Raw genomic sequence first — 17311 nt, forward strand, 5'->3', positions numbered from 1 at the left:
ATCAGTTTTGCTTCTGAAGCAGTAGGTGTTGCTTCAAGCATCATACCTTCCACGTTAATTAAATCTGTGTAAATATTACTGTACGACATAAATTTATTAAACCTAGTGATGAAAAGTACGGAGATTATTTAGATAATATTCGTTCAGATTTGGATTTTAACATTCTGGCATTTTTTTTACAGGCAAACACAAACTGAGGAATCCATTACTAAAACAAGTGCACTGTCTGTCGTTCAAATAAACAAAAGCTCGTAACTCCGGGCTGGACAAGTGAAATCCGTAGTAACAGGCTATAAGTCTCCTGCACACACACACACACACTGGTCGTCTCTAGTAACATCACAAGACACACGTCTGCCATGATACCTAACTGGAGAAGTAAATGTGGTAAGGTAGCGTTGCAGAGTTGATTTCCACATTGTTTCTTGTTGGTAATATTGCAAGCAGAGTTATCACGTGATAAAAACCAGAATTAGGTGATATTATCCTGACAAACTAAGAAAATCTAGAGTGCAGTGTGCTTACAGTGGGCTTTATACTGGCAGTTCCTAGGATTAAATATGTGTTCGGTGGACTTTTGTATGAGGTAGCTTAATAATGCACTATTGTACTGCCTAGACAACACGCTTTACATTACAATGTATCTTCCTAAGCTAAGATCGGAAATTCACTCCACCTTAAGACTATTTGTAAACAGTCACAATAAAATGTGAAAGTTGTAATTTCACGGTCAGTCTTTCAAAGAGAGAATGTTTCGGTGGTTACTTGTTTTCCACTAATCACCAAAACAATGTCGTGTTGTCACGCGTTAGTGCTTGTATTGGTGTAACTATATTTTATGAAAGGTTGGATGATAGGTCGTAGTGACAAGTGTTGTGGTGTCATGTCTCCTCTAGACTACACTAATTTTGTAGCTGAAGAGACTGACGCACGAGAGCTTTAAAAACTTAATGACCTTAGAACAGAGAAGAACCAGGGAAGACATGATTACGACGTGCAAGATACTCGTGGAATTTGACTTGGTGGACTGGGCAGGGAGGAGGGGAACTACTAAAATGAAAAACCAAGAGAGAAGAAGAAGATGGAAAGACAAGGATACAGATTAGTCACAAGACGTCAGAGAATACTCCATTCTCGGGTGAGAAGAATGTGGGATGAACTGGATGAGGACAGCAAGACAAACTCCGCATACAAGTTGGTCAGAACTCATGATGCCAGGAACCAACATTCGCAAATCATGAAGACAACAATCCACATTAATCCACATTAAACCCTCTGAGCGTGTAAAACCGTTGATGATATGAATTTTTGTAATAATATTAGCATTCAGTTTTAGTATTATAATTTTAGGTGTTTTGTATTTTGTTTTAGATATAATAATTGCTGTGGTAGAACAAAAAGAGGGAAATGTGATCCAGACTCATAAGTGGGTTCGGATTACTTTGAGTTGGTTAATTTGGTTGAAATCCTATCGACTACATGAGGGGTCATTAAGGCTGTGTGTGACCTCTTCACCCCCAGTCAAGAATACGTTAATCCCATAAAATGGGGATTAAACTCTGAGACATACATACACACACATACACACACACTCGACCCCTGCAACCACAAATAGGTGAGTACACACATACAGGTATGATAAAGCTCATGGAGCAGGAAGAGTGATCTAGTAGCGATCAGTGAGGAGGCGGGGCCAGGAGCTATGAATCGACCCCTGCAACCACAACTAGGTGAGTACACATACACACACCTCCCAGTGTATACATCGTGTACTTTCGAGTAGGTGTTTATGACACTCCGCTAATCAAAAATTTACTCATTATTTAATGTGCAAATTTATTTAATTATCACCATCCCCATTACTAACCACCACCACCACCATCAGTCACCCACCACCACCACCATCAGTCACCCACCACCACCACCATCAGTCACCCACCACCACCACCATCAGTCACCCACCACCACCACCATCAGTCACCCACCACCACCACCATCAGTCACCCACCACCACCACCATCAGTCACCCACCACCACCACCATCAGTCACCCACCACCACCACCATCAGTCACCCACCACCACCATCATCAGTCACCCACCACCACCATCATCAGTCACCCACCACCACCATCATCAGTCACCCACCACCACCACCATCAGTCACCCACCACCACCATCATCAGTCACCCACCACCACCACCATCAGTCACCCACCACCACCATCATCAGTCACCCACCACCACCATCATCAGTCACCCACCACCACCACCATCAGTCACCCACCACCACCACCATCAGTCACCCACCACCACCACCATCAGTCACCCACCACCACCACCATCAGTCACCCACCACCACCACCATCAGTCACCCACCACCACCATCATCAGTCACCCACCACCACCATCATCAGTCACCCACCACCACCACCATCAGTCACCCACCACCACCACCATCAGTCACCCACCACCACCACCATCATCAGTCACCCACCACCACCACCACCATCAGTCACCCACCACCACCACCATCAGTCACCCACCACCACCACCATCAGTCACCCACCACTACCACCATCAGTCACCCACCACCACCATCATCAGTCACCCACCACCACCACCATCAGTCACCCACCACCACCACCATCAGTCACCCACCACCACCACCATCAGTCACCCACCACCACCACCATCAGTCACCCACCACCACCACCATCAGTCACCCACCACTACCACCATCAGTCACCCACCACCACCATCATCAGTCACCCACCACCACCACCATCAGTCACCCACCACTACCACTATCAGTCACCCACCACCACCATCATCAGTCACCCACCACCACCATCATCAGTCACCCACCACCACCACCATCAGTCACCCACCACCACCATCATCAGTCACCCACCACCACCATCATCAGTCACCCACCACCACCACCATCAGTCACCCACCACCACCACCATCAGTCACCCACCACCACCATCATCAGTCACCCACCACCACCACCATCAGTCACCCACCACCACCACCATCAGTCACCCACCACCACCATCATCAGTCACCCACCACCACCACCATCAGTCACCCACCACCACCACCATCAGTCACCCACCACCACCACCATCAGTCACCCACCACCACCACCATCAGTCACCCACCACCACCACCATCAGTCACCCACCACCACCACCATCAGTCACCCACCACCACCACCACCACCAAAACAGAACCTCAATGACCCAGTTCAACACAACCTCTGTTGTTAGTACTGCTTGTTGCTATAATCTCTGAGTAAGCATACTCATGCAACTAATACAACTAATCTCTGAATGGTTTTGTGCTTTATGCAACTAATATTTGAATGATCGATCCTCTTCTTCTTACTACTAATTTCTGAGTGATCCTCTACATCATACAACTAATCTCTGAGTGATCCTCTACATCATACAACTAATTTCTGAGTGATCCTCTACATCATACAACTAATTTCTGAGTGATCCTCTACAATCTACATCATACAACTAATCTCTGAGTTATCCTCTACATCATACAACTAATCTCTGAGTGATCCTCTACATCATACAACTAATTTCTGAGCGATCCTCTACATCATACAACTAATTTCTGAGTGATCCTCTACATCATACAACTAATTTCTGAGTGATCCTCTACAATCTACATCATACAACTAATCTCTGAGTGATCCTCTACATCATACAACTAATCTCTGAGTGATCCTCTACATCATACAACTAATTTCTGAGCGATCCTCTACATCATACAATTAATTTCTGAGTGATCCTCTACATCATACAACTAATTTCTGAGTGATCCTCTACAATCTACATCATACAACTAATCTCTGAGTGATCCTCTACATCATACAACTAATCTCTGAGTGATCCTCTACATCATACAACTAATCTCTGAGTGATCCTCTACATCAAACAACTAATCTCTGAGTGATCCTCTACATCATACAACTAATTTCTGAGTGATCCTCTACATCATACAACTAATTTCTGAGTGATCCTCTACATCATACAACTAATTTCTGAGTGATCCTCTACAATCTACATCATACAACTAATCTCTGAGTGATCCTCTACATCATACAACTAATCTCTGAGTGATCCTCTACATCATACAACTAATCTCTGAGTGATCCTCTACATCATACAACTAATCTCTGAGCGATCCTCTACATCATACAACTAATCTCTGAGTGATCCTCTACATCATACAACTAATCTCTGAGTGATCCTCTACGTCATACAACTAATCTCTGAGTGATCCTCTACATCATACAACTAATTTCTGAGTGATCCTCTACAATCTACATCATACAACTAATCTCTGAGTGATCCTCTACATCATACAACTAATCTCTGAGTGATCCTCTACATCATACAACTAATCTCTGAGTGATCCTCTACGTCATACAACTAATCTCTGAGTGATCCTCTACATCACGCAACTAATCTCTGAGTGATCCTCTACATCATACAACTAATCTCTGAGTGATCCTCTACATCATGCAACTAATCTCTGAGTGATCCTCTACGTCATACAATTAGCGGTCATTATAATTATAATTAACCCTCTTAAAAACACCAAATATAATTAAATGTCAGTGGTATTCGATACCGTCAAGATAATGAATTACACCAAACATGTGCAACATTCCGGTGGTTTTTTCAATACAATTCATGGACGTAATCGGAAGAAGCTTTCTCAAGTTAAAAATAAAAACCTTGTGATACTAGGTCTTCCTTAAGTAGATGACCTGGACCTGACTAGGTTGTGTCAGTGGCATAAACCGGTAGGTGACTTGCACCTGCCTCGCATAGGCCAATAGGCCTGCTGGAGTGGTCCTTCTTTCTTATGTTCTTAAAAATTAGAGAATTCAACGCCAAAATCATCTTATTTTTCTTTATTGCGCACTCCTCAGTTTAATTATCATTATTTAAATTAATTTTAGACGTATTTCGACTGCAAGCAAACATCAAGAACATTTTAATCCTTAAAACTGGGATTAAAGACAAATAAACATTTTATAGTTCGAAGTCCTGTGTATTAAAACGCAAGATTTTAACATGACTTAAACATCCATTAATCAAGTCCCAGTTACAGCCCATGGTTGTCTCTCGGTTAGCAAGTAAACAACTCTGCTCTCTGATGTTATAACATTGTTTATTCTCTCTCTCTCTCTCTCTCTCTCTCTCTCTCTCTCTCTCTCTCTCTCTCTCTCTCTCTCTCTCTCTCTCTCTCTCTCTCTCTCTCTCTCTCTCTCTCTCTCTATGGGCTAACCAGCATATCCTTCTTGTTAATCGTGTGGTACACGTCTCCTCTTAGGGATGGATGGTGTCCTGGACACATTCCCATACCACCTAACATCACACATCGCCACACCTCACCAAACATTCTCCCAGGAATAGAACAGCGCCCTGGGCACCTCTCACACTTCACCACAAACTACTAGACGTCACCTGTCCTCGTATAATTTTTTCCGGCAGCACTAAACCTCCCCATACATTATGAATGATCAGATATCCCAGAAGGGGATACCTAATAATGGTTGCCTGAATTGTTTGTGTTTTTTTATCTCTTCGTCCAAGGTTTTTATTTGTAACCTTAGACAGTTTCATCCGATTATGTCTATGTATTGTATTGATTGTAGATGAATGGTTCAAAGAACCGACGTGTTGTTAAATTAGACACATGTGCAACTCTTGGGTATCTTTATTGAGGAAACGTTTCGCCACTCAGTGACTTCATCAGTCCAATACAAACTCCTCCTTTCCTTATCCCTCTCTGTTCTGTATTGGACTGATGTAGCCGTTGTGGCGGAATGTTTCCTTAATAAAGATTCCCATATGTTGCATAAGTGTCTCAGTCTACAAGGTTATTGATAACTATTATGATCAGTATCTGTATGAAGTAGAGGATCACTCAGAAGAGGATCGATCATTCAAATATTAGCTGTATAAAGCAGAAAATTATTCAGAGATTAGTTGTATTAGTTGTATGAGTATGATTACTCAGAGATTATAATAACAAGCAGTACTAACAGCAGAGGTTGTGTCGAACTGGGTCACTGAGGTCCTGTGTGGTGGTGGTGCTAGACTTGTTGTTGGTGGTATCTGTGATAGTTTGTAGTGGGTGACTGATGGTGATAGAAGTTAGTGGCTGTGGTGGTGGTGGTAGTGGTGGTGGTGGTAGTGCTTAGTAATGGGGAGGGAGATTAGTGGTGAAGATAATGGCGATTAGTGTAGGGCAGGTACATGAATGGGTATGGGTGGGTGTGAATAGGACGTGCCTAGCATAGGCCAGTAGGCCTACTGCAGTGCTCCTTAATTCGTATGTTCTCGTGGTAACGATGGTGGTGAAGGTTGGCTAGTAGATGTGGTGATGGCGATTAGTGGAGGTGATGGAGGGTGATGGTGATCAAGATGATGACTAAGAATGGTGATAATACACAAAAATGGTTACAGTGGGGGTAGTAATAATGATACTGCACAGGTGTGCAGACAAGTGTACAGGAAAGTAAGCACACACACACACACACACACACACACACACACACACACACACACACACACACACACACACACACACACACGTGAGTAGGTCAGTACACACACGCACACATATACCTGAGAAGGTTAGTATACACACGCACATATATATGAGTAGGTTAATTATACACACACGCACACATACGTGAATAGGTTAGTACACACACACACACACACGCACACATACGTGAATAGGTTAGTACACACACACACACACGCACACATACGTGAATAGGTTAGTACACACACACACACACACACACACACACACACACACACACACACACACACACCTGTTGATGCAATTAATATCCAACACATAACTCCTCCACACTAGCCTGTCCACCATCGGTATGCCTGCCTCTCTCTCAAGATTTGTGTCAGTCATTACTTTTGTCTAATACTGAACTATAAATAATCTAATCACACACACACACACACACACACACACACACACATATATATATATATATATATATATATATATATATATATATATATATATATATATATATATATATATATATATATATATATACATATTTAAAAATAATCTGCGTTTTTAATATACACTGTAAAAAATCGCACCGCTAACAGTAAGTTATCTGCAATATTTATAAATTAAGAAGGTAACGTATGGTCAGCACTACGTTACCTGTCACCTTGCCACGGCATTTGAAAAGGTGACTCTTTAAACACCATTCCTTACTGAGCTTCCACTTTCAGCGTTCACAGAAGACAGCAGAGCACAAGCAATATCATTATATTACCCAGGTGGGATTGTAATATCGACGGCAATGGCGGGGAATATTGTTAAATATCTGGTGTGTGGTAACTGAGAGGTGTACCCCCGACCGCCACCACACCTCATCTCACTCCCTACACCACTACACCAACAGTTCTTGATAATACTCAGTGGAGTGTGGATGTGAGACAGTGGCGGTGGTTGTGGTGCTGTGTTGTGTTGACCTATGCTGCGCTGTGTTTAGCTGTGAACCCAGCGGTGCTGTACAGACGTGCTTCTGAACCGTACACGATTTCTAAATAACGAACCTCCTGTTCAGTAGTGTCGGGACAAACGTTTCGATCGGGGTTTTATAAGGCAGAAACGTGCGAGGAAAAGGGCAGGAGAAGTGACATGTGCATTCAGCGAGGAATTTGCTGCTGCGGCTTACTGCAGAACAGCGTCTGCAACCATTTGATGCTGCGACATACAGCAGAACAGAACCAACGGACACAACCTGCCATAGAGACAGCTTGTGGCACAGCATACTGTCCGTGGCACAGGATCGGCCATACCACAGCTTACAAACCATACCACGGGCGGGGTTAGAATCCGCGATCAGAGTCTCAAAACTCCAGACCGTTGCGGTAGCCACTAGGCCAGCTAGCCACAATAAGATTCATCCAACTAGGTATATTTATACAAACATAGGAATGTTATTGTGGCTAACTGGCCTAGTGGCTAACACGCAGGTCTGGAGTTTTGAGACTCTCTGATCGCGGGTTCTAACCTCGCCCGTGGTATGGTTTATTAAATGCAATCGTGTCATTACGATTTCGTGAGTCATACCACAACTTATCATACCCCCCTCGTATACAAAGACCGTGATGTGTACATGTATACACCTGCTATTTTCAATACTGGTTTATCGTACTTTGCAGACAACACAAACTTCAACCATGCTTGTTTTAATCCATTATTTACGGACGTAGTGGCGTTGTATTACCCTAATGGGTTTAGCGCTTCTTTTTTATTACAATTTACGGGCGTAACGGAACGTAGCGGAACATTAATGGTGAGAGTTAAAAGGAAAGGCAGAGGAATAGGGGAAAGGAAGAAAGGCAAGAAAAGAGAGGAAGGAGGAAGGGAAAGGAATGGAGGACAGGAGAGACGGAAGGAAGGAGAAAAAAAAATGAAGGGAGAATAAGGAATAGAGGTAAGAGAGAGGGGGAAGAGGAAAGCGGGAGAGAAATGAATGGGGTAAGGAAGAAAAAGAGGAAAGGAAAGGGCGAAGAAGGAAGTATAGAAAAATAGGGGAAGGAGGGCAGGAAAGAAAGAGAATAAAAAAGAAAGCAAAGAGGAAAAGAACAGGACAGAGGGTACGAAAGAGAAAGGAAGAGAGGGAGAAGAGTATGACCAGGTTGATAGGAAAGGGGGTCGTCGCCTTCATGCTGCTGAAGGGCTCTTGATCCCTTCCCTGGGATCAAATCTGATAACTCCCATGCTCCAGGTGCTGTAAGACCCACACGAGTCTAACGCTTCCCCATGATACTACTACCAGTATTACTACTATTACTATTACTATTATTACTAATACTATTACTAGTATTACTAATACTATTACTAGTGTTACTATTACTGTTATTACTATTCCTAATACTATTATTACTATTATAATTACTACTAGCATTACTACTACTGTTACTATTATAACTATTACTATTAGTATTACTACTCTTACTATTATGACTACTATTACTAATACTGTTATTACTACTATTACTACTATACTAATATTACTACTACTACTACTAATACAAATAATACTAGTACTGAACAGATGAGGGTAGGCAGAGAATATTATTATTATTATTATTAATCGTGGGGAAGTGCAAAACCCGCAGGGGTTAAGCAGCGACAGAGGATCTAGAGAAGGATAAACGGCACCATGACCAATGTACCGCCAAAAAAACAAGTGTAACTGTGTGAGAGAAAACGGGAAGAGGGAGGAGTACCATTTGTTACTGCCGAAGAGGGTGCCATCCGCTATAGAAGGGTGCCATCCGCTATAGAAGGGTGCCATCCGCTATAGAAGGGTTACGTCGTGACAAGTTCGAAAAGAATCAAGATTTGCATCCAAACTTGTCCCGGAACTGAGAGGAATGAGCTACGAAAAGAGGTTCAACGAAGGTGGATGCTGCAGACACAGATGACCCATGAGGATGTTAGGAAGTGCTTCTTTAGTCTTAGATGGTTTAGCGCTTCTTTTTGATAATAATAATAATTTAGTCTTAGAGTGAAAGAGAAAGATAGGGAGGCAAACTCAACACACAGCTTTATGAGTAGGTATGACAAGGTTAAACAGGCCAGAAACCAGTAATATCCATCATATCAGTCGAAGAGGCCAGGAGCTGAGATTATCCCAGCAAACACAGTTTGCTGAAAACACATTAAAAAATTGGAAAAGGTCTGAAGGTTTGCAACGAGACTAGTCCAAAACTGAAAGGATTATTATTATTATTATTATTATTATTATTATTATTATTATTATTATTATTATTATTATTATGGGGAAGCGCTAATCTCTTAACGGTCATACAGTGCTTGGGAATGAGAAATCAGGTTTGTTCTGCAGAAACGGAGGGCAGCTTCAATTCCCTGGATCAAGAGCCCTTCACCAAATATTAACGCATTTTTAACAGATATCAACACTTCCATTAGCTGGCCACGTTCACAGTGCCACGTGGATGGCCCTGTTCAGAATGTCACCCTTGATGTGTCAGTCTGGCTAAGGGAGGCCTTGGCACCGCTGTTAAGGAGCCTCGGTAATTAAGGTTAAGTGGAACCATATGACACGGGAAGTACCTACTTAGTGCCTAGTGTTGTGTGTAGCAGTAGCTAGGGGGCTGGTAGGTGGTTAGTGGCAGGTGGTGGGTTACCTGGAGGTTACCTGGAGGTTATTCCGGGGATCAACGCCCCCGCGGCCCGGTCCATGACCAGGCCTCCCGATGGATCAGGGCCTGATCAACCAGGCTGTTACTGCTGGCCGCACGCAGTCCGACGTACGAACCACAGCCCGGCTGATCCGGCACTGACTTTAGGTATCTGTCCAGCTCTCTCTTGAAGGCAGCCAGGGGTTTATTGGCAATTCCCCTAATGCTTGATGGGAGGCTGTTGAACAGTTTTGGGCCCCGGACACTTATGGTGTTTTCTCTTAGTGTACCAATGGCGCCCCTACTTTTTATTGGCGGCATTTTGCATCGCCTGCCCAGTCTTTTACTTTCGTAGGGAGTGATTTCTGTGTGCAGATTTGGGACCATTCCTTCCAAGATTTTCCAAGTGTAGATTATGATATATCTCTCCCTCCTGCGTTCCAACGAGTACAAGTCAAGTGCTTCCAAGCGTTCCCAGTAGTTAAGGTGCTTGACAGAACTTATACGTGCAGTAAAGGATCTCTGTACACTCCCTAGATCTGCGATTTCACCTGCTTTGTATGGAGATGTTAATGTACAGCAGTATTCCAGCCTAGAGAGAACAAGTGATTTGAAAAGGATCATCATGGGCTTGGCATCTCTCGTTTTGAAAGTTCTCATTATCCATCCTATCATTTAGGGTTAGTAGTTAGTACTAATCATTACTATGATAGTAACTCGGGGGCTTGTAGATAGTGGCAGGTGATGGGTTAGTGGTTAGTTCTAGTCATTACCATGATAGTAGCTGTGGGGCTTGTAGATAGTTCGTGGCAGGTGGTGGGTTAGCGGTTAATATAAAATCAAATCAAGTTTATTCTCTATAAAGGTTATAATGTGGGGTTTACAGATTATAGGATATTGTGTGGTTTACATATATAAAACCAAGTACAGAGAGGGCCACTGTCACACCTAGCATGACTAGGCATTTCGGGCAGACTAAGATTAATTCAATGTTATGGTAGTTATGGTAGTAACCAGGGGCTAGTAGGTAGCTGTAAGTGGTTAGCAGTCAATGTTAAATACTATGGTGGTAGCTGGGGCTAGAAATGGCTTAGTTTCTAGTGTTACATAGTGGATAACGGTCGCTTAGGGATTGGTGATATTAGTATGACTTTGTAAATGGTCCAAGTCGGACCGAAACGCTGTTCTCTCCTGTGTGTATGACTGTAGACTAGTTAATATACAATTAAGTTAGTGTTTAGTGGGTTAATATCTATAGAGTAATTAGATTTGAATTAATTTCCTGGGGGGTTAGTTGATAGTGTCAGAGGCCTGAGTTAACATAACAATTAGAATTACTGGAAAACACGAAGGGTCTAACTCTAAACTAATCCCAATCATTTTTGTATTGACGGATGATAGTCGGCAGATTGGAATTTAGCTCGAACGGTAGACGAGTATAGCACTGCAACTTATCATTAGTTCTGATGTTCCTGTGGCCTGGTCTGAGACCCGGCCGTGGGGGGCGATGACTTCCCCCCCGAAATCAACCTTGGGTGACTTTCAGGTAGCTTATCTGCGTCTTTAAGCTTTTATGTGCCCGTGTTTGTGGTTCTTTAAGCTTCTTTGTGTCCTTGTTCGTGGTACTTTAAGTTTCTGTGTGTTATTTTTACTAGCAAAACGGTCCCTCTGAACGTATTTACTGGGGCTTTATCCCCTTTTCTGCAACATTGCAAGCTCCTGATATGTCAATTGCAACATGAAAGGCCTAGAGCTATCATTCAACTCCCCCCTCTCCATTCCACTCTGATGTACACAGTTCTAGTTGCGAATATCTGCATTTTCTTTCTGCCATGCGTTTTTAGCGCTCTTTTGTAATTGTCGCCAATTTTGGACATGGTTCACCAAGTGTGGGCTCCACGCTGGTGCTGCATCCTCTGTGATGGATCTGGCATGCACTGGAAAGAAATCTTTTGTTGAGGTTCTTAAAGGTAATTCACAAGGTTTACTAGTCTCGCAAATCTGGCCGAGATTATTCTGTTCTTGTGCGTCTCTGGTGACATCCTCTGTGGAAAAATTAAACACAAATGTATAACGCGATCCTTTATTGATCGCATTATGCAACATTTGTGTTTAATTTTTCATCGCGTTGGTATTTTACGTCTTATCTCCACTGATGTACTCTGTATTATGCTTACACCTGAGTTCTCTTGTTCATGGCCTTTGATGCTTTTCTTCTAGGTTGTATTCAGTGGGTAGTTTTCAGTCCCCCTCACCTGTACTCACACCCACTTGCTGTGGTTGAATTTTAGCAGTCACCTGCCGGACCATTCTTGTAGTCTGTCCAGGTCTCTTTGGAGTACATTCCCACCTTCTAACATTGTGTACATCTTAACAACTTAACATCACGTACACGCAGTGACGAATGACTCGATTAGCACTATTTTATTTACTTGTATTAAGAACAGAACCAGTCCCTGTACTAAGCCTTGGAGCACCCCACTCGTCATCACGAACTGTACCATCCCCAGTACTGATCCTTGTGGCACACCACAAGCTTAAAACACTACGTTCAGGGCAAATCTGTATATACAGACGACACAGCTAAGTTAATCTTTATCACTGACTTGACAAAGCTCTTCGTAGAGACACGCGTGTGTAAATAAAGGTTCGCTCTGTACATAGAGCCTTTGCATTCCAACATGGAGAATTGAAGTCCACTTATCCCTTTTTTTGCGACTGCCTTCCTTTTTAGGGGTTGCCAACTCACTTTCTAATGATTTTATCCAGTACTTTAGAAAGTATATAGGTCAAGGATATCAGATTGTATGTTCATGTGTGTGTGTTTGTATTTGTGTATGTGTAAGCGTGTGTGTGTGTGTGTGTGTTTCATGTTTAAAATTAGACATGAAGTAGAATATAAAAAGGCCTGACATGTTCTTAATAAAGCAGACACAGATTGCTATTGAAATTCCTAGAAGTTATTGAATACAAGAACTGAGTACCTTCTGTCTATTTGTCTGTTTATCGGTCTGTCTGTCTGTCTCTCGTTCTCTTCCCTGTTTTTATCTGTTTTGATAGTAACTTTTACCATGCCAATCAGCTGGTAGCAGGTGAACGAGTCTTGGACCACGGATGTTGACACTGTTCGCTCATTGCGGTCATGGCACACCTGATTTTCGCCCTTTATTTTACACTTCCTGCTATATTCCTCATTCCATGTGGGTTATGGTAGTCTACTGTAGATTACATAGGTAGACCTTGCGTAATTTTCCATCTATAGATAAATCTGCTACATTTCGTTACCGTTTACGGAGAGTGCATTATGAGAGCTCTGAAGCGATTCCAGTGATTTAAATGTTTTATTGGTAGTGGACAGTAAACAATCTGTGAATACCATGACTAAACCTTAAGGTAAAAACCTACTTCGCACTTCAACAACTGCCGCAACTCTCCAGTTCTTCCACTGGATCTCTGCATTTTTCAAGCGCCAGTATTCTTGTCTTGAAAGAAACTATGAGCAAAGAGCATTATTATAAACTAGAGACCACAAGTATTCCCATCAGTATCCTGCCACTGCCACTAATTATTTTTATCATATTTATGGGATGGTGAACCATTGTCATTCAACGCAAGGAGTGGTGTAGGATCGATCCTCCGTGCCTTAATCCGTGAGACAAGCGCTACTCTCGTAGCCAGGCTCTTCCTTGTTAAGGCCTGAAAGTGTGCCGACCATCCTGTCTTGCGTGGCACTGCTGCCAATTTGTCTGTGGCACTCTTAGTGCCACACGCTAACTCCCAGACGGGCTGAGAAACCATTACCACTTGAAAGTAGGTGCCTTGATACTGGTAGAGGGCTCTTGATCCCAATAATTGACGGTGCCCCCGGTATTTCTAGGATCAAACCTGATTACCTCCCATTCCGTAGACGGATTTAGCGTTTTATTTTGAATATTTTAATAAGGTTAAATGTTGGTTACTGCATGCTAGTTGCTGCATTGTTAGATTTGATATATAACAGCATTTAAGGGGAAATAAAATGAATTATAGCAGTAGAAACTTTGAGGTTATAGGGGATTTTCTTGCGCTAGTAAGACAGCAGCTGTCTGTCTCGTGATATAGAGTCTTTGCTCTCGTGAGAGAGATCTAAGGTGCACTGCAATTCTGAGGTTATATAATGAATATTATGAGGAGATAAAACACCGCGAGTAAACACGCACCGAACAAGACAGTAAAGCCGACATTCTTTTAAGGTCAGTCGCCGCGTGGCCTGCTCCCGGCCGTGGCAAGTGGTGGTGGTAGGTGGTGGTGCTGGTAGTAGGCAATGGTGGTGGTGGTGGCTATGGTGGTAAGTGGTGGTGGTGGTGATATTTGTGTCATTAGGTGGTTTTTATATATTGGTAGTGGGAAGAAAGGAATAAAAATGTCTGTAGACTCGGGTGTCAGTCATATGATGACCTGTTCACTGGTGCCGTTGGCTTTATAACGGATCCAGAGTAGAGAACATCAGCTGGGCTGCACTGTTTATTCCACCATGGCGTACCTATTTTTTTTTTTGTCATGGACTGCAGGGAGATTTTATAGGCCAACCGTTCTACCGATTATGCAAAAAGGAAATTCGATAAAATGAAGTCAGACCATAACATACTGGGACAGGGTAATGTTAGCAGCAGTCATTGACTACGACCTTAAACAGTTCCTTGTAGCCACTTTCTCCCGTGGCAAAACAAGGCTGTAGCTCTTCATCCCCAACTGTCCTTAAGTAACCGAGAAAGTGTATCGATGACTCGTTACAATGACTCGTTATATTGTAAGAGTACTTCCAGGAACATCTAAGAACAGAACCTGTTCCCAGATTGTCCTTGGTGGAGCACCGCTCTCTCTGTCTCTCATTCTGATGAATTTCCGTTAAGAAATATGTGATATTTGTTTCCGATTGATCAGTTTACAAGCTATCTAAACACCTTGACTTTTGAGAATGAAGTAACGTGGGTGATGGTTACGAAGTGGGTGCTGGTGGTTGTAGTGGGTGGTGGTGATGGTTGTAGTAGGTGGCGGTGGTGGTTGTAGTGGGTGGTGGTGGTTGTAGTGGGTGGTGGTGATGGTTGTAGTGGATGGTGGCGATGGTTGTAGTGGATGGTGGTGATGATTGTAGTGGATGGTGGTGGTAGTGCAGTGGGTGGTAGTGGTGGGGTATAGTAAGTGGTGGTGGTAAATGTGTCTTGATTTAGGTTTGCGTACACAGTATACAGATGTTATATATTACATGGTCATGAGGACGCACGGATATGAACACATATAAAGTACATTAGGTAGATTTAACCTTGGATAACCCAGTCAAATCAATGTCACTTTTTTCCATTGGGGTCCTTTTAGTGAGTGGTGTAGTGGGTAGCGGTGTTGCAGTGGGCATTGGTGTTGTAGTGAGTGGTGTAGTGGGTATGGAGAGTATTGTTGATGGTTACAGTGAAGTGGGTTTGGTGGGAGTGCTCGTATCGTGACGGCCATCTGATGAATCACTAAGCGCTTTACTGCTTGCGTCAGTCTCTCCCGTCTACTGCTTACGTCAGTCTCCCGTCTACTGCTTGCGTCAGTACTCTTCCTACTGCTTGCTTCAAGTCTCCCATCTACTGCTTACGGCAGTGTCACCTCTGCTGCCTGCATCAATCTTCTGGCCACTGCTTGATGTATTTTCATTATTCCATAATTTGGAATGACGATTGGAATGCTTTTCCATTCTCTTTTTTCTTTCTTCACTCCGTTATCTTACATACTATCCCATACGTTCCCACTTTTCAGGGAAATCTCGAATAAGATATAGAGGAACACAATTAAGAAAATAGTATACGTGAGGAGAAGCTAACTAAGCTAAACGAATGGGTTAAGAATGGCCAGAGAACCTTCGTGGTTTTTACTAAGAGAAGAGGAATTGGTTGTGATGTGTTGAGGAGGCAGTAGCACACACTGAGTGAACTAAATGCGATGCTGAGAATGATGGTGTCTTGTGGGTTTTTTGAATCATAGTGGTGTTGGGTTGATTCTTGAATCATGGTGGTGGTGTTGGGTTGATTCTTGAATCATAGTGGTGTTGGGTTGATTTTTTAATCATAGTGGTGTTGGGTTGATTCTTGAATCATAGTGGTGTTGGGTTGATTCTTGAGTCATAGTGGTGTTGGGCTGATTCTTGAATCATAGTGGTGTTGGGCTGATTCTTGAATCATAGTGGTGGTTAGTTGATTCTTGAGTCTTAGTGGTGTTGGGCTGATTCTTGAATCATAGTGGTGGTCCTACTTGATTCTTGATAAGTAAGTTTGTGATATTCAGGTATACACTCAGTACATAGAATTATCATTCTCTAGGATAACCAAAAAAGTCAGACCACTGGGGGGCACATCTTATTATCCTAAAAAGACTTCTACTGATCATAAGACTATCTACCCGTCTAAGACCTACTTCAACAGCTCATTCTTTTTCTACTAAATCACACTGGTTGACATGTGCGGGTAGTCTGTTCCATTCCATGCCTTCTTTACTTTCCGTCAACGTCAACGTGCTCTCTTTGCGGCTCTACCACAGGATCTCTGTAACCTTCTCAAACTAGTGTTACCGTGAGTCTTGACGGACGTAAATTCACAAATATTGTTTAATATATATTGATCTCATCGTGATAAAAATGCAACACACACAAAAAAGAGCAGGTTCATTCTTGACCTCGCTTGTCTGTGGCGTGTAAGCAGCAGGTCATGCGTATCACAACACTGAAAAAATTATAACAGCACGAGAGATATATACAGTCTTCATTTGTCTGACATTTACAGCCGATCAGTCTTGCTCTTTTCGTGATGAAAAATCAATAGCCATTATATTTATTTCTCAGAAAGACATTTGATGTTTGTGAATGCAGACACTACAGTATTATCTTGTGACAAAACCAACTGTACAAAGTGAACCTTCGCCATGCGTCGCACCATCGTACGCACACAGGAGGAACTGGACGAAATCGAGGATAACAAATGGAGGCGCAAATCTTATGCCTTGGCACAGAACAATGCTCTTCCTGTCCCCATGCCCCTACCCGTCTATCCTCTCCC

General features: G+C 42.8%; 1 protein-coding gene across 1 annotated transcript in view; it reads left to right on the forward strand.

The window, feature by feature from the left end:
• The first annotated feature begins 7472 nt into the window (after window positions 1-7472).
• Window positions 7473-17311, forward strand: part of LOC128687385 (proteoglycan 4) — a 75206-nt gene continuing 65367 nt past the window's right edge. The window contains exons 1-2 of the mRNA XM_053774843.2: window positions 7473-7512; window positions 17098-17311. The exon at window positions 17098-17311 is cut by the window's right edge and continues 1550 nt beyond it. Of these exons, the coding sequence (XP_053630818.2) occupies window positions 17178-17311 (134 nt within the window). The 5' untranslated portion in view covers window positions 7473-7512; window positions 17098-17177. The remainder of the gene's footprint in view (window positions 7513-17097) is intronic.

Source organism: Cherax quadricarinatus, chromosome 40, assembly GCF_038502225.1.
Source record: "Cherax quadricarinatus isolate ZL_2023a chromosome 40, ASM3850222v1, whole genome shotgun sequence".
NCBI classification, from domain to species: Eukaryota; Metazoa; Arthropoda; class Malacostraca; order Decapoda; family Parastacidae; genus Cherax; species Cherax quadricarinatus.